We start from the raw sequence: 18,167 nt of genomic DNA on the forward strand, positions 1-18,167 counted from the left end.
TGAGAATTTAGGAGGCATGGTTAATAAGTTTGCAGATGACACCAAATTGGTGGTATAGTGGACAGTGAACAAGGTTTTTTAAGATCCAAAATGGATCCTGATCTATTGAACCAATGGGTTGAGGAGTGGCAGATGAACTTCAATTCGAATATATCTGTGGGATTGTATTTTGTAAGATGAACAAGGGCAAGGCATATACAGTTAATGGTAGGTGCCTGGGTAGTGTTGTTGAACGGAGAGACAAAGGTGTTCAGGGACCTAGTTCTTTGAAAATTGTGTCCCAGGTAGAGATGGGTAAGATGGCATTTTGCACAATTGCCTTCATTGCTCAGACCATTGATTATAGGAGTTGGGACGTCATGTTGAGGTTGTACAGGATATTGGTGAGGTCACTTTTGGAGTACTGTGTACAGTTCTGGTCACCCTGCTATAGAAAATATATTATTAACTTGAAGAGGGTTCAGAAGGGATTTATCAAAATTGAAAGATTTGAGTTGCAAGGAGAGGCTGGTTAGGCTGAGAATGTTTTACTAGAGTACACGAGGTCCAGAGGTGACCTTATAGAGGTTTTTAAAATCATTAGGGGCATTAAAAAAAGGTAAATAACAAAGGTCTTTTCCCCAGGGTGGGGTAATTCAAAATGAGATGTCATATTTTTAAGATGGGAGGGGAAAGATTTAAATCGGACATGAGGGGCAACTTTTTCACACTGGCTGTTTCGTAATTGGAATGAACTGTCAGAACATGTGACAGATGCAAGTACAGTTTAAAAGACATGGATAGGAAATTTTTAGAGGGATATGCGCGAAATGCACGCAAGTGGGACTTGTTTAGTTTGGCAAACTTGGTCAGCATGGACAAGTTGGATCGAATGGTCTGTTTCCGTGCTATATGACTCTATGACTCTAAACTGGATAGGTCTTACTTTCCTTAAGACTGCTTTACATCTATAACATAGTTCCATACTTAGTAGATAATGTCTAGAGCTTGATTGACATGTGCTATACCTAAAATTATAGATAAGTAGATAACTAACCTCTAAAAAGTCAAATATCAGTTGTACAATAAATGGTGTTTAAATTACCTGGTTTTCGAGGTCTGCTTTCTTTTGCTTATTGGTTTCCAATTGTTCTTGCAGTTTTTCCAGTTTATCTTGCACTTCCTTAAGTGCAGCTTGCTTCTTTCTTAAACCATCCATTGCTATCTTCAATTCACCTTCAGCCAGTGCTAGCTTCTCTTTCTTGGGAGCTACAACTTTAGCCACTCTATTAAAAAGGAGGTAGGTTGAGCAGATGAGAAACGAAAAGACTTACTATATCTCGTGTAATATAAAATTGAAACTGGTGAACAGAATGAGATTTAAATATTCTATGAGCCAAATATAAGAACTTACTTATCATAGGAGTCGATTGCAATAACCCATTTGCAGAGGCCCTCAGCTGCTGTGGACGCATTACGAATCTTTTCTGGAATAAATTCTGGATTTGTTATGTATTTATTCCTAATGACATTTATGATGGCTGAAGGAATATTGTCCTTGTCATATTCATGGAGAGACTGTAAAAGTTTCATGTCACCCAGTACTTTTTTGGCAGGGCCCCAGAAATCTTCAATCTTTTTACCTGATCCAGTAGGATCTGGAACTCTGTCTGGTTTTATTCCTTTTAAAATACAAATTGCCTCCATAACTAACTTTACTCCAGCTGGGGGACTCTTCATAGACTTCATCACAGTAATATCCTAAAAGAAAATTGAGCATTCAGCATTGTATCATAATAGCTTACATGTAATTATTACAGAATTTGGATTTGCAACAGATATATTAGTAAAGTTGCCGTAGGCAACCATAGGGTTCCTGTCTCAGTAAAGAGAGCCGACTGGTGGTGAGTTTAACCTGATGGTCACCAAGCCTCAGGTGAAGGATGGGGTTGAGAATGTGCTACCTTCATGGTAACCTCAGCCAGTGGAGGACTAGAACTCACATTGTCAGCATCGCAAACCAGCCATCCAGCCAAAGGTACTAACTAACCCTATTATGATCTTGCTGGAAGAATTATTCCACCCTGATGAAACCCACATAGGTTGTAGCTAAACAAGCAACACTAAATGCAAATGACTGAAAACCTTACAACATTCCATTCAAGGTCATCTTTAGAAAGTGTTATCCAAAGGGAGGTGGTCTGAAATGCATATGTTTCAATCCAAAAAATATGATAGGCAAGTTAGATGAATTTAGAGCTTTGATTAGTACTTAGAATTATGACATTACTGCGATTACAGAGGAACAGAATTGGCAACTGAATGTCCCAGGAGTTAGAGGTTTCAGACGGGGAGGTAAAAGGGGTGGGAGAGTTGCATTACTGGTAAAGGAGTATCTCACAGCTGTACTGAGGGAGGATACATCAGAGGACTCACACAGTGAGGCACTGTGGGTAGAACTCAGGAATAGGAAAGGTGAAATCACAATACTACAGGCCTCCAAACAGCCATCAGGAGATAGAGGGGAGAATATGTAGACAGATTTTGGAAAGATGTAAAACTAGCAGAGTTGTTGTGGTAGGTGATTTTAACTTCCCTAATATTGACTGGGACTCACTATGTACTAGGGACTTGGATGGGGCAGAATTTGTAAGGAACATTCAGGAGGGATTCTTGACATAATATGTATACAGTCCAATTTGGGAAGGAGTTATATTAGATCTGGTTTTGGAAAATGAGCCCGGACAGGTGAGTGAAGTTTCAGTGGGGGAGCAATTCAGGAGTAGTGAGCATAATATTATGAACTTTAAGATATCCACGAATAGGGAAAACCTCTTGGGTGAGGGCATTAAATTGGGGGAAGGGGAACTATAACAATATTAGGCAGGAACTGGAGAATTTTGATTGGACATGGCTGTTTGAAGGTAGATCTACATCGGATATGTAGGAGTATTTCAAATGGCAACCAATAGGAGTTCAGGAGTGGCACACTCCTGCAAGAATGAGGGATAGATATGGCAAGATATGTGAACCTTGGATGACCAGGGATGTTCTGACCTTGGTCAGAAAGATAAAGGAAGCATACATAAGGTCAAGGAGAATGGGAACTAATGAAGCCCTGCAAGTATATAAGGAAAGTGGGAAAGAACTTAAATAAGGAATTAGAAGTGCTAAAAGTGATCATGAAAAGTCATTAGCAAAAAGGATTAAGGAGGATCTCAAAGCTTTTTATACAGATATAAAAAAACAAGATTGCGTCCCGGGAAAGGGTTGGCCCACTCAAGGACAAAGGAAATAATCTGTGTGTGGAGCCAGAAGAGGTAGGTGAGGTCCTAAACAAAGACTTTGTGTCACCAAAGAGAAGGAATTAGATCTCATAGAAGGAGTATCAAATCTCTGCCAAGTTGCTATTAAAAAGGAAAATGTATTGTCCATCTTAGAAGTATTAAGCTAAATAGGTCCCTGGGTCCTGGTGGGATCTATCCCACAATCTTGAGGGAGGCAAGAGAACAAATTGCTGGAGCATTGGCAGACATTTTTATATCCTCTTTGGCCACGGGTGAGGTCCCCATGTACTGGAGAATAGCCAATGTTGTCCCATTGTTTAAGAAGAGATAATCCTGGAAATTAAAGACCTGTGAGTCTCACATTGGTGGTAGGGAAATTATTGGAAAAGATTCTCAGGGACAAGATCTATATGCATGTAGAAGCAAATGGACATATTCGTGATGGACAGCATGGTTTTGTGCAAAGGAGGTCGTATCTCACTAGCTTGATCGTGTTTTATTGAGAAGGTGAAAATGAGGGAAAAGCAGCTGATGTTGTTGACATGGACTGCAGTAAAACCTCTGACAAAGTCCTTCATAGCAGACTGTACAAAAGGTGAAGTCATGTAGTATAAGGGGTGAGTTGGCAAGATGGATACAGAACTGACATAGTCATAGGAGATAGAGGAAAGCAATGGAAGGATGCTTTTTGGAATGAAGGGTTGTAACTAGTGGTGTTCCACAGGGGTCAGTGCTGGGACCTCCACTGTTCATGGTCTACATAAATGATTTGAAGGAAAACATAGCTGATCTAATTAGTAAGTTTGCCCACCATATAAAAATTGGTGGAGTTGCAGATAGTGAGGAGGATTGTCAGAAGACGCAGCAGGATATAGATCAGTTGGAGGCTTGGGCAGAAAAATGGCAGATGGAGTTAGATCTGGACAAATGTGAGGTGATGCATTTTGGAAGGTCAAGTACAAATGGAAGTTATACAGTGAATGGCAAAGGGAACTGGGTGTGTAGGTTCACAGATCACTGAAAATGGCAGCACAGATAGATAAGGTAGTAAAAATGGCTTATGAATTGCTTACCTTCATTGAAAGGGGCATTGAGCATAAGGATAGAAAGGTTATGCTGCAACTTTAATGAATTTTAGTTAGGCCACACTTGAAATATTGCATACAGTTCTGGTCACCACACTATCAAAAGGATGTGGATGTTTTGGAGAGGGTACAGAAAAGGTTTACCAGGATGTTGGGGAATTTTAGCTATGAAGAAAGTTTGGGAAGACTGGGTTTACTTTCATTGGAACACAGGAGGTTGAGGGGCTTGCTTATAGACATTTATAGACATGGCATGGATAGAGTGGAAAGTATAAGACTTTTTTTCCCAGGGTTGAGGGGTCAAGGGGTCAATTACTAAGGGACACAGGTTCAAGGGATGTGTGTGTGTGTGCGTGTGTGCAGGTGTGTGAGTGTGTGTGTGTGTAGATGGTGGTGGTGGGAGGGGAGGTGGAATGGAGGGGGAGGTTTCAAGTTTTAAAATGATGTGCCAAGTGAGTTTTTCACACAAAGATTGGTGAGTGCCTGGAATGCATTGTCAGAGGAGTGTAGAAGCAGACACAACAGCAGCATTCAAGAAACACCTGGATGAATACATGAATAGGAAGGGAATAGAAGGATATAGATCCTGTAAGTGAAGATAGTTTTAGAACAGAAGGGCAAAATGTGTGAGCTGAGACTTGAAAGGTCAAAGGGCCTATTGCTGTGCTGTATTGTTCTTTTTTCTCTTAGTTCAATTCTCCTGTCTCAAATTGATATAAATAGCTCTTCTGTGGGACCAGTCCTCCCCTGCCTTGGATCAACCTTTTCCAGACTGCATGAGCAACTAAAACCTATGTACCTGGGATTGTTTGTTCAAGAAGAATTAGTTTCTACCTGCCTCAAGCCCCACTTTAATGGCTGGTACCCCAAGCAAAAAATTATGATTCTAGTTGGATTAATCCTCTCTGGGATATGTTTAATTTGTTATGCATTTCACCCAAAAGAAATCACTTATAGGACAGATACTTGCAAAACTGTGAAATGTGTCAGCCCTTCTACATTGAGAAAGCATATTATAATTTAACAAGGTGAAAACTCTGAAATACTTGTCTTTCACACAGAGCAGTAAAATTAACAGCTTGGTCCTTACTTGTGTAGTGAGTGTATCAAGGGCTGCAAGTGCAGATTCCAGAATTGGCAAAGCTTGTGCCAGATCAGCATCACATTCATCCTTAATTGCTTTGGCAGCCATGGCTTGATCATTTGCTATGATTTCATCAGCTTTCACAATCTCCTCTGTTCGTGAGACCTCAATAGACTCTTTTTCAATGATTATCATCATTTCATCTACTGCTGAACTTGCAACTATTAGTTCAGGCTGCAAGGCTTCCAGTTCTGCCTGCATTGTAGCTACCTGAGATGCAGCAGATTCAAGCTTTTCTAAACCAACTTCATATCTTCTTTTCATCTTCACTACTTCACTAAAGACAGAACATATAAAACATTACCAACATCTTAGAGAACTGTTATGGTGCAAAATAAAAGTTAAAGCCACAATGACTTTTAGTGCCATAATGAATGGTTCAAATTCCTGCTGGAAAAATCAGCACATGTAATCAGCTCCCTCTGAAACACATCCATTTCATTCTCTGCTCCTGAAAGCCTGCATAATGTCATGGCTACTGGGCCCACGCATCCTCAGACCCTTTTTGCTGCTGCCCTCCAGATTTGAGATGTTTTAATACTCAGCAACTATTCCAATGTCCAGCATTTCATACCAAAGAAAATTTGAGAAATAGTTTCAAACTCCAAATAATCAATATTCAAAAGTAATAAATGGAGAAGCACTTGTCAAACAGCCAGATATCTGGCCCTAAAGTAACTGCGTAAATGATAAACCAGAATTAAGTTGATACAGGTGAAGATCTTTTCAAATATTGCATCTAAAAGCCATGATATTCCCTCCATGATATGCTGAACTTAAGAACATGCTGTTTCAGGTGGTCAAAGGAATTAATTGAACAAGAAGTCCTTGATCCACATTGAGGACCATTTCTTTAAACAACATATATAAACAATATCTGCACTTATTAAATCTGTCACATCTTCCTGGATAAATGTGGAGAGTTCATGACACATTGTTGTTAATGCATAAACTAGCAAATATCTTCAAGGGAAAAGATTGTAAACCCCCAAATATTGATGGTTGACTTATGTTGTTAGGTTCACACAAATGGGACCCCATTCTTTGCTACCTCATTATTTTAAGAACTTGCTGAATTTACACATTAAACTGAAATTAAACTTGCCACAGAAAGCAAGAGGTCATATTTACTAACAGTCAGGAAACTCTTTTAACAATTTGTTAATTGACCATTATGTCCTAATCCATCTCTGTCCCAGAAAAGGAACGAATAAAACTATTCAGTCTCATCCCTGCATATCTGAAAATTGTAACTAGGGGGGGTTTTGAAAATGTCACGTTTTAATTTTCATATTATTTCTTGAATATTACATTATTTCTGTTTTCACCCTCTCTGTCCAACATTCCCCTTTTTAATTTATTTTTCTGTACATGGTTTCACTTTAATTTACCCCCTTCTCCATTGTCCCTCTACTTCTTTCTCACCCCTTAGTTAAAAGAGGTAAATCGTTGGAACTTACCATTCACTTAGGTTGCACCTGACCTCTTATGCTATTGTGCTATTGTAGCTCACAGATGATAATATGATTTATTCAAGCTGCAGGGTGCTACAAAAATTCTAACAAGTTACATCTCAAGGTTTGACTACAATACTTAAACTATTTCTGTACTTAGGTGAAGTAGCTGCTGTGAACAACTATTGACCACCTGGACCAATATGATTTTCCACCTCAACTGGGATCAACAGACAGGCATCTGAAAATGGGCAATATATCAACTTCTGACAGCAGATTATTGGAGAAATTGGAATATTGTATACTTTTGAGCCTATTTACTTACTTTTCTTATTCAGATGGATGGGAAGCTAACACGTCACAAATGGAAATGTAAGAAAATTGTTTGCCATATATTAGTCATTAGTTCATCTAAACCAATAGTATGTTGGCCTTTATTGGAAGAGGATTTGAACACAGGAATAAAGAAATCTTGCTGCAATTGTAAACTCTTGATAAGACTATACCTGAAGTATCTGTAATAAAATAAAACAAAGGATGCTAGAGATCTGAAATTTAAAAATTCAGAAAGTGCTAGTGAAATTCAGCAGGTCCATCAACATGTTTGGAGATAAAGAACAGAGTTAATGTTTAAAGTCGAGTGACCCCTTCTTCAGAAAGTAAGGCAGCTAAGATATGGTACTATCTATACTAATGATGAGAGGGTTGGGTGGGGAGGGAACTGAGACAGATAGATGGAGACAGTGGCCAGCCAGAAAGAAAAGAAATGGGGCAAAGGGTCTCCTCTAGATTGGGAAGAAATAATGTAGACTGTATGACTGTCCATAACAATGACCCAAGCTTCAGTTGACTGCCATTTCAGCACACCACCGTGTTTCCATTCCAACATTTCTGTCTCAGGCCAGTTGCAGCATTCCAGCGAAGCTCAATTTAACTTGGAAGAACAACACTTCATCTTCCACAATAGGCTTGTTACAGAGTTCAGGGCAAGAAAATAAAGGAGGCACATGACAAGTATGGACAGCTGGGATCGGATGAATCTTTTAAAGAGTATAAGGGCAGTAGGAGTGTACTCAAGAGGGAAATCAGAAGGGTGAAAAGTGGACACAAGATGACTTTGGCAAATAAGCTTAAGGAGAATCCAAAGAGATTCTACAAATATGTTAACGGCAAATGAGTAACTAGGAAGAGAAGACGGTCCCTCAAAGATCAACAAGGCCACCTATGTGTGGAACTACAGGAGATGGGTGAGGTACTAAGTAAGTATTTTGCGTCAGTATTTACGGTGGAGAGGGATATGGAAGCTAGAGAATTTGGAGAAATAAATAGTGATATCTTGGGAAGTGTATGTATTACAGAGGAGGAGGTGCTGGACATCTTAAAACTCAAAGTGGATAAATCCATGGGATCTGACCAGGTGCATCCTAGAACTTTGTGGGAAGCTGATTGCTGGGACCCTTGCTGAGACATCTGGGTCATCAGTAGCCCTGGATGGGGTGCCAGAAGTTTGGAGGGTGGCTAATGCGGTGCCTTTATTTTAGAAAATTGATCAGGAAAAGCCAGAGAGCTATAGATCAGTGAGCCTGATCTATAAGTGAGCCTGGGTAAGTTGTTGGAGGGGATTCTGAGGGACAGAACTAACATGTATTTTGAAAGGCAAGGACAGATTAGGGATAGTCAACAGGGCTTAGTGCATGGGAAATCGTGTCTTACTAACTTGATTACGTTTTTTGAACAAGTGACAAAGAAGGTTGACAAAGGCAGAGCAGTGGACGTTGTTTATATGGACTTGAGCAAGGCATTTGACAAGGTTCTGCATGGTAGACTGGTTTGCAAAGTTAAATTACATGGAATCCAGGGAGAGTTAGCCATTTGGATACAAAATTGGCTCATAGGTAGGAGACAGAGCATGTTGGTAGAGGATTGCTTTTCAGACTTCAGGCCTGGTACCAGGGGTGTGCCACAAGGATTGGCTGGACCATTACTTTTTGTCACTTGAATATAAGAGGAATGGTTAGTAAGTTTGCAGATGACACCAAAATTGGTAGTGTGGTGGACAGTGAGAGGTTATCTCAGCGCACAACGAGACATTGATCAGATGTGCTGTTGGTCTGAAGAGTGGCAGATGGAGTTTAATTTAGATACATATGACGTATTGCATTATGGTAAGAAAAATCAAGGCAGACTTATGCACTTAATGATAAGGTTTTGGTGAGTGTGGCCAAACATAGAGACCTTGGGGTACAGGTTCACAGTTCTTGAAAGTGGAGTTGCAGGTTAAGAAGATAGTTAAGGCGATGTTTGGTATGCTTGCCTTTAGTGGTCAGTGCATTGAGAACAAGAGTTGGAATATCATATTGTGCAAAACAGTTCATTGGTTAGGTCACTTCTGGAATACTGTGTTCAGTTCTGATCTCCCTGCTATAGGAAAAATGTTGTGAAACTTGAAAGAGTGCAGAAATGATTTACAAGGATGTTGCCAGGGTTGGAGGGTTTGAGCTATAAAGAGAGGCTGAATAGGCAGGGGCTATTTTCTCTGGAGCACTGGAGGCTGAGGGGATGAACTTATAGAGGTCTATAAAATCATGAGGGGCATGGATAGGATAAATAGACAAGATCTCCAGGATAGGGGAGTCCAAAGCTAGAGTACATAGGTTTAAGGTGAGACCGGAAAGATTTAAAAGGGACCTAAGGGGCAATGTTTTCACACATAAATTGCTGCCAGAGGAGGTGTTAGAGGCTGGTACAATTACACCACTTAAAAGGCATCTGAATGGGTACATGAATTGGGAGGGTTTAAAGGGATATGGGTCAAATGCTGACAAATGGAACGAGATTGGGGTGGGAAATCTGATCAGTATGGATGAGCTAGACCAAAGGGTCTGTTTCCATGGCGTACATCTCAATGACTCTATGACTCAACATTGAGTTTAACATTTGCAAAATATGAACCCCAGGTCCTGTCCTGTATGGGTTGATCTCAGCACAGCCAACCTATTTTAAAGTACTCACAGTCCCCAATATCACCTCTTCTTCCCTGGATTACTATCAACAATCCTTTTTTCTGCTTCTCTCTTTTTTCTCTCTCTCTCTGAGCACTATCTCCCTCTGTCTGTATCACTTCATTACTCCATCCTCCACAGTCCCTGTCTCTGCCATCAGCATAAATATCACTATTTTCGAACTGCTTACAGTTCTGACAAAGGTCCCTGGACTCGAACATTAACTCTGATTTATCTCTCCACAGGTGCTGTCAGACCTGCTGAGTTTCTCCAAGACTTTTGTCTGGTGTGTCTTGTAGCTTTGGTTTCCTTACTTAAGAAAGGATATTCTTGCCATACTATAAAGGTTCATCAGACTGGCATGTAGTAAAGCAGGATTGTTCCACGAAAAGAAATTTAGGAGACTTAGCCAACATTCTTCAGAGTTTAGAGGAATGAGAAGTGGTCTCAATAACCGTGCAAAATTCTTACATGACTTGACAGATAAATGCAGGAAGGTTATTTCCCTAGTTTTGGGGCCTAGAGCCAGGGGACACAGTTTCAAGGTAAGAGCTAAGCCAATTTAAACTGAAATGAGGAAGAACGTCTCCATTCAGATGTTGGTAAATCTTTAGAATTCTCTACCCTACAGGGCTATGGAGTCTAGGTCATGGAGTACATTCAAGACAGAAATCAAAAGATTTCTAGATATTATCTGTATATCTATGGATGTGGAGAAAATGCATTGAGGTAGAAGATCAGTCATAAACAATTTCAATGATGGAGCAGGCTTGTGGTACCAATGGTCTATTCCTGTTTTTATTTCCAAATGTTCCTGAACTTGTGCCTCTGAACTGAGAGCTAATTAAATACTTTTGACGTCTGCAATACATAATTGCTCTACAATCAAGATGAAAATGGGTTGGACTTTATGGCCACCAACAGGTAGGGAAGCAGGGAGCTGGACCTGCATAGTTAATTGCAATGTCTATAGTGATGTTCCAGCTCCAGTCCATTTGCTGCAGTGTGATTTTAGGGAAGACACTGGACAGGCCTTCTGCCTGTGGTCCAGTTGATGCCCTATAATGAGCAATTAATGGCATCTACCCTAAACAGCTGTCAGTCTGGCATCCCAAAAGTTATCTGCAAGTCCGGGTCCATTAATGAATCCTTTCTCTTTGGCCTAGCTGTGGTCCCAGCAGTAGCCACCATTCTTGGTGAGCTGTGGCCAATTGGATGTGGTGGCTCTTCCTCCCAGAATAGTTTGGAAGTCTCACATTATAACCATTGAGCTAATGATGCCTGTCTGTTGAAAAATTACAGTGGACACAAATCCGCTCTTGACATTTACACTGGGGTTTGGGAAGCCTACCCTTCATATATAATTCAGTGCAAGCCTCAATACCTGTATATGTTCTGGCAATGGGGAAAGAATGTCACTCCAAGCTTTTTGAGAACTTCTGTTGCTGAATTATATTAGAAAGACCAACTAATTATATTCACTTTCATGAATAAAATAAAGGTTTAATATTCAATAATTAGTTGGACTTTCAAAATTTAGCATCATCTCAATTATTGGAATTTTCAGTAAGGTCATTGGGGGAATAATGTATGTTATACTCCTTTGTAGCTGCCAAGTTTAATTGTGAGCAGACACAAGAATTAGCAGGCATTTGAAAATATAATTAACACTCATTAGTGAACTTGTGTCAAAATAATACATTTTCAGTTTATTTGGACAATTTAGGCCCTGGCTGCACTATCAAATGTCAGACATGAAAATCCTAAAACTATAAAATGCTCTATATAATTTGTGCTTACGTTCTTTTTACTTCAAGTAATACTTGGAATGTGGAGATCAGTTCCAAGTAAGATGTAGGAGTCACATAGTTGTGTCTCTGAAGCTCTGTGTGGAATGTTTCAGACAATTCAATAGTTGACGTATGAAAACTCTTGCACATATCGATGCAGCCCAGACGTATATCCTGTGCCATTTCAATGTCTCCCAAAGCACGTGTTGCTACAGCTTGCAAAGCATCTTCAGGCCAAGACTAAATTAAATGGAATAGTAACAAAGAAAGTAGCAAATGCAAAATAAGATTAAAATTATGCTGAGATAAAGGGGAAAAAATTCTACTTACAGTAAGCTTATCACAATCACTCCAAAGTACTCCAAAGTTAATCAAATACTTCTGAAGTAGAGACTGGTCAAAAGACAACTCCCACAAACAACATGATAACAATGAGATAATTTGCCTTTTTCTGGCGAAATTGCTTGAGGGATAACTATTGGTCAGATCACCAGGGATAACCTCCTTACTCTTCTTCAGAATAGTGCTGAGAGATTATTTATCTGTTTCATAACCTCAACTGAAAGACAGCATCACTGACATTGCAGAAATCTCTCACTACTGCATTGGCGTGTGTCAGCCCTGATGTGTGTCCAAGATTTAGTGAATTCACAGATCCAAATGGGAGAATGCTACCAAATAAGACACAGTGGACTTAGTGTGAAGTGAAAACTTAATTCCTTCTCAAAGTTTTTTTTCTCAAAGATTTTGGAGCTGTGCATTGGAATCATTGCATTGTTAAGACTTTGTTGATCTAAACAAAATTACTGCTGTGAAACAGCTGGCTAAATTCAAGAAAAAAAACAGGTCACGCAGGGTACAGAAAAGGCAACTACTCATCAAGTATTGCAGACTGTAAACTGTTCTAGCCCACACTGGAAATCCACTATTCTCTTTCAATTGAAACATAAAACAGAAAGTGCTGGAGAAACTCACCAGGTGTGGCATCAGCATTTGCAAGGAAATCAAAGCTTCCAGACCAACGTGAAACTTCTTTGGAATTAAAGGATATGAAAAAATGATGGATTTCATGCTGAAGGTGGGAAATGGATCAGAGCAAAAGTGAAAGAGAGTGATTATGGAAGCAGAAAAGTGACATACAAACAGAGCAAGTGTTGAAAACAGAAGATACGTCACCTCTGCTTAAAGCAAAACCGTACATGAATAACATTGGAGTGGTGAGAGACGGTAATAAAAATGGAGAATGTATTCATCGTCTGAAGTCAATGAATAAATGTTGAATCCAGAAAGCTGTGGGGTTGCATGTGGGGTGGTCCTATAATCAATTATGGAACGATTAGGCTGTAGGCTGTTTCTTTAAGCCTGTCTTAAAAATTTGGACGGCTCGTGCTGCCAGACCATTGGATGATGAATGGTGCAGACCTGTCCTTACATGCTGAACACTATTCAACTTTAGGAAACAATCATACTCCCTGCTGGTAAACAATGGCCTATTAACTGTGATCAAAACAACCAGGAGTTCATGTATTGCAAAAGATGTGCGCATCTTTTACTATTGTCATCCCTGTGTTTGACAAATGAACTCTATGCATGTCCAGCCAGTTTGAGTGGGTGCCCACAATGACTAAGAACTTTGAGCCCTTGAAGAGACCTTCATAGTTGATGTGCAACTGAGTCCAGGGTTTACCTATCAATTCTCATGAATGCGGAGGGGCTGTTGGTGGTAATTTTTGTTGGCATTGTGGACACAACCGCACCAATGCTGCTAAGTCTGCATCCAATACTGGCCAGCAGACATAACTTCTTGCCAACGTCTTCATTTTGGAAATCCCTGAGTGACTCCGGAGGAGTTCAGCCAATATCTGCTGGCGACCTTTACTCAGGACAATCACTCGTGCTCCTCATAATAATATGACATCCTCTACTGTGGTCTGGTCTCTCCAGGTCCAAAAAGGTTTCAATTCTAGTTGTGATGGCCCTATGGTTTTCCCCATCAGTTTCAGTTTTGCTAGGCCCAGATCTTTGTGCATCCAAAGACTGATATTGTCAGCTCTGACTGGAGGTGTGCCCAGAAAATTTTAAACCATCACAGGTTCTTCCAAAGATGGTACCACCAATGATGTATCTACCATTTAATGGCAGTTCAATGCATCCGCATTTGATCCTTGGCCTCTTGGATGGTGTTACAACTTGTAATTATACACACTTAGTATTACAGCCCACGGTGAATGTGTCCTGAAGCTATGGGCTGCATAGCCTTATCCTCTTTAAGTAGACCTAGCAGGTGTTTGTGGTCCATTATTGTTACAAATGTATGTCTGTAAAGGAATTCTTGCCTCCAAATATGATCGCCAATTCTTCCTTCTTTATCTGGACGTATTTACACTCGGCATTAGCCAAAGTCCTGGGTGCATACACTGTTGAGTGTTCCTCTCCATTGGGCCACCTATGCGCTAATACTACCCCAATGCAATATAGGGAGACATTGCAAGTCATTACCAGATCTTGCTTGGGATCATAGTGTGCCAACACCTTAGAAGATGATAGCTATTTGTTCACTTCCCCAAAAGCTATGGCTTGGCTACATGACCACTTCCAAACACAAGACTTGATGACTGCTGTGTGGAGGCTTTTTTAAGAGGTGATGCAAAGGTGCCAGGATGGAGGCCAGGTTATGGATGAACTTTCAACAATAAATCACCATCCAAGAGAAAGACCTAAGCTCCGTGAATGTGGAAACCGGAACACTTTTGATCACCCTCACTTCTTCTAACAGGTGTAATCCAGTCTTGTCGACTCCGTAGTTCAAAGTACATCACTTGGTGTGCATGGAACACATATTTTTCCCTTCTAAGGCATACGCCTGCCTGGCAGAAACATTTAAGGACTTTGTCCAAGTTCTCTAAGCATTCTTATTGCTCTTTCCCTTATTGGCAATGTCATCTAGATAACATGTTCTCCATCATCCACCGAAATATTGCACAGGTCTTGATTCCCCAAATGACAGTCTCGTATATTGATAGAAATACGTATGGATATTAATTCTAGCATACTTCTGGGAATCCTCATTTAACCTCAATTGTACATATGCATGGTTCATGTCCAGCCTCACTAAGGACAGCCCCCTTGCCAGCTTTGTGTATAAATCCCCTATGCAACGGATTGGGTATTTATCCAGCTGTGGAAAGTGCTTTATTGTTTGTTTAAAATTCCCACAAAGATGACCTGATCTATCGGCCTTCAAAATTGGTACAATCGGTGCTTCCCATTCTGCAAATTGGAATGATTTGATTATAGAACATAGAACATAGAACATTACAGCGCAGTACAGGCCCTTCGGCCCTCAATGTTGTGGCGACTTGTCATACCAATCTGAAGCCCATCTAACCTACACTATTCCAGGTACGTCCATATGCTTGTCCAATGACGACTGAAATGTACTTAAAGTTGGCGAATCTACTACCGTTGCAGGCAAAGCATTCCATACCCTTACTACTCTCTGAGTAAAGAAACTACCTCTGACATCTGCCCTATATCTATCATCCCTCAATTTAAAGCTATGCCGCTCATGCTCACCGTCACCATACTTGGAAAAAGGGTCTCCCTGTCCACCCTATCTAACCCTCTGATTATCTTATCATTCCTTTGCTTTTCAGCCTTCTAATATCTGTCTATGCTTTTGCCTGTGAGGCAAATAGCATTGGGCAGGCCTTGTAGAATTGTGCAATTGCTACCTGGTCAATATGCAAGGTGGCCTTCGCTCCTTTAATAGTTTCTAGACCTTCCTGAAAAAGCACTTGGTATTTAATTAGGACTTCACTCAGGTAGCCATTTTCTAAGCAAAAATGTTGAGCCAATCTAGGTGAATCTTTCTCAACCAATTTCACCCCATGAATCTTGGACCTGAGCCTTTTATGACAATCAATGGTAACTGAACCAGTTGCTTCTCATAACAGGCCAGATCCAAAGTTATACCCTTAACCTGTAAAGATTCCCCAGTATAGGTTCTCAGTCTAGCCGAGATCTTGCGCATACTTAAGTGTTGGAGTCCAGAGTGAATTTTGTTAAAGACTAGTTCTGAGATCACTGAAACAGCTGCACTGGTACCAACCTCCATTAGAAGTGGGTGACCATTTAACCTGATATCTATTTTGATTTGTCTGATTTGGATGTTGCTAACTTTCCAGGATGTGCACTTGACTGGATACTGGCCTCTGAGTTCTCTTACTCAGTTTAGATCTAGTGGGACTCTTTTGCTATGTTGACTCTGCATACTGGCAACAACTACAATGGTTTACCAGCCTGGATCCTGAAGAAGATTTTAACCGTTTGGCCAAAGCTTGGCTTTGTTCTTGGGTTTTGCTTTGGGCTGAGCTAGAGTCCATCCGTTCATGATATGTCATGAATGAGGCTTTGAAATTGCCTTCACTCAAGTGGTGTTCCACCAAGCTCAGTTGGACTGGTGAGTGTGTCCACTTCCATTGGAATACTCTGCAACTCAGGTGCTCCAGTTGCCTCATGTGATGATACTGTGGCTTTAAGAGGTTGTTTTGTCCTGGTTTCTTTTAGAAAGAGATTGGAGGACAGGTATCGAGCAGTCTATGGGAAGATAATTTGTAGAGCCTTGGGTGTTTTTTTTAAACGGTAGAACAATAGCAGTGGGCTGAATGGGCCCAGTCTTCAACGACAGGGTCGAACAAGTCAAGCTTCCCAAATGATGGCATGATGCCAGAAATGCTTACCCCAACTCAAAGACTTCAGTAGTGTACTTTTCTCTCATTGCAACTGAAATAACTTCACAGCGACTGGTATTCTATCACCAAGTCACTCTTTATTTATACATGAAAAGTCATTAACACTGATCCAGCTCCCTCAGAGCCAGCTCTCAGATTGAAGAGGATGTCTGATAGTCGGTTTTATCTGTCGACCAGGGGTCCCTGATTGGACCAGGTTAACAGCCCCAATCAGGGAACTAATATCCAATGAGGTGAATCTGACTGATATGCAATCTGAGTGTGAATGGAAGATTGCGTATTAAAATAGTAAGTGACCAGAAGGTCAGGGTCATACTTGTGGAATGAACAGAGGAATGAACATAGTGGTCGTCAAGTCTGTGTTTGGTCTCCCCAGAGATTGAATTATGAGCAGTGAATACTCTAGATTGAAAGAGGTCCAAATAAATTTCTGATTCTACTGGATGGTGTGCCTGGAGCTTTGAACTATAAGGAACAAGGAGGTAAAAGAACAAGTATTATAGCCCCTGTAAATGCATGGGGAGGTACTGTGGGAGAAGATGAGGAGTGAACCAGAGTGTCCAGAGGGACAGGGTCCCTTTGGAATGCTGACAGTGGAACAAGAAAGGAAGATGTGTTTGATGTCTCATGCTGGAGAAATCATAAAGAATGATCCTTTGAATATGAAGACTGCTACAGCAGAATGTGAGGACAAGGAGAATGTTCTCACATTCCACTGCAGCAGTCTTCATATTCAATGGAATGAAGTGCTGCACAGATTTATCAGAATGGTATGCAGACTCCAAAGGTAATAATAAAAGAGGAGAAATTACACAAACTATGATTATATTTCCTGGAATTTAGAAGATTAAAGGGTATTTCCAATAATTTTTTCAAGATATAAGGGGAAATGATTGGTTAGATTGAGAGAAAATCATTCTCTTTAGGGATTGTGGGACAAGGGCAAAATCCAAAAAAAAAGGTTGGCTTATTATGAGAGTATTGAGGAAAATGCTTACACACCAACGATGATAAACATTAGTACAATCTTCTGCAAACAGCAATTGATACTAGGTCCATTGTTAATTTTAAATTTATTTATAGAGTCAGAATCACAGCATGGAAACAGACCCTTCGGTCCAGCTCATCCATGCCAACCAGATATCAGCCTTGCTGATCTTTAAGGTGCTCTATTCTCCCCCTAGTTACTCTTTTGTCCTAAATGCATTTGTAGGATCACTTTGGATTCTCCTTAACCCTATTTGCTAAACCTATCTCATGTCACCTTGTTGCTCTGCTGATTTCCCTCTTAAGGTAAAAACAATGACTGCAGATGCTGGAAATCAGTCTTGACTAGAATGGTGCTGGAAAAGCACAGCAGTTCAAACAGCATCTGCCCTGATGAAGGGCTTTTGCCCGAAACGTCGATTTTACTGCTCTTCAGATGCTGCCTGAACTGCTGTGCTTTTCCAGCACCATTCTAATCTAGACTCTGATTTCCCTCTTAAATATACTCCTACTGCCTTCATTCTCTTCTGGGGATTCACTCAATCTCTGCTGTCCATACCTGACATATGTTTCCTTCTTATTCTTTCAATTTCTCTAGTCATCCAGCATTCCCTACACCGACCAGCCTTGCCCTTCACCCTAACAGGGACATACTGTCTTTGGACTCTCGTTATCTCATTTTTGA

At 40.5% G+C, this 18,167-nt stretch overlaps 1 protein-coding gene across 2 annotated transcripts in view; it reads right to left on the minus strand.

Annotated features, from left to right (window-relative positions):
* The window catches only part of dnah7 (dynein, axonemal, heavy chain 7), a 417,860-nt gene that overhangs the window by 184,753 nt on the left and 214,940 nt on the right, over positions 1 to 18,167 (minus strand). For both annotated transcript variants that reach the window (XM_087988680.1, XM_043692898.2), the window contains 4 exons: positions 11,752 to 11,981; positions 5,442 to 5,772; positions 1,394 to 1,740; positions 1,085 to 1,265 (listed from right to left, as the gene is read on the minus strand). In XM_087988680.1, coding sequence (XP_087844806.1) covers positions 1,085 to 1,265; positions 1,394 to 1,740; positions 5,442 to 5,772; positions 11,752 to 11,981 — 1,089 coding nt within the window. The remainder of the gene's footprint in view (positions 1 to 1,084; positions 1,266 to 1,393; positions 1,741 to 5,441; positions 5,773 to 11,751; positions 11,982 to 18,167) is intronic.

Source organism: Chiloscyllium plagiosum, unplaced genomic scaffold (genome assembly GCF_037043375.1).
Source record: "Chiloscyllium plagiosum isolate Xiang-an unplaced genomic scaffold, Cpla_swu_hap1 HiC_scaffold_7, whole genome shotgun sequence".
Lineage (NCBI taxonomy): Eukaryota > Metazoa > Chordata > Chondrichthyes > Orectolobiformes > Hemiscylliidae > Chiloscyllium > Chiloscyllium plagiosum.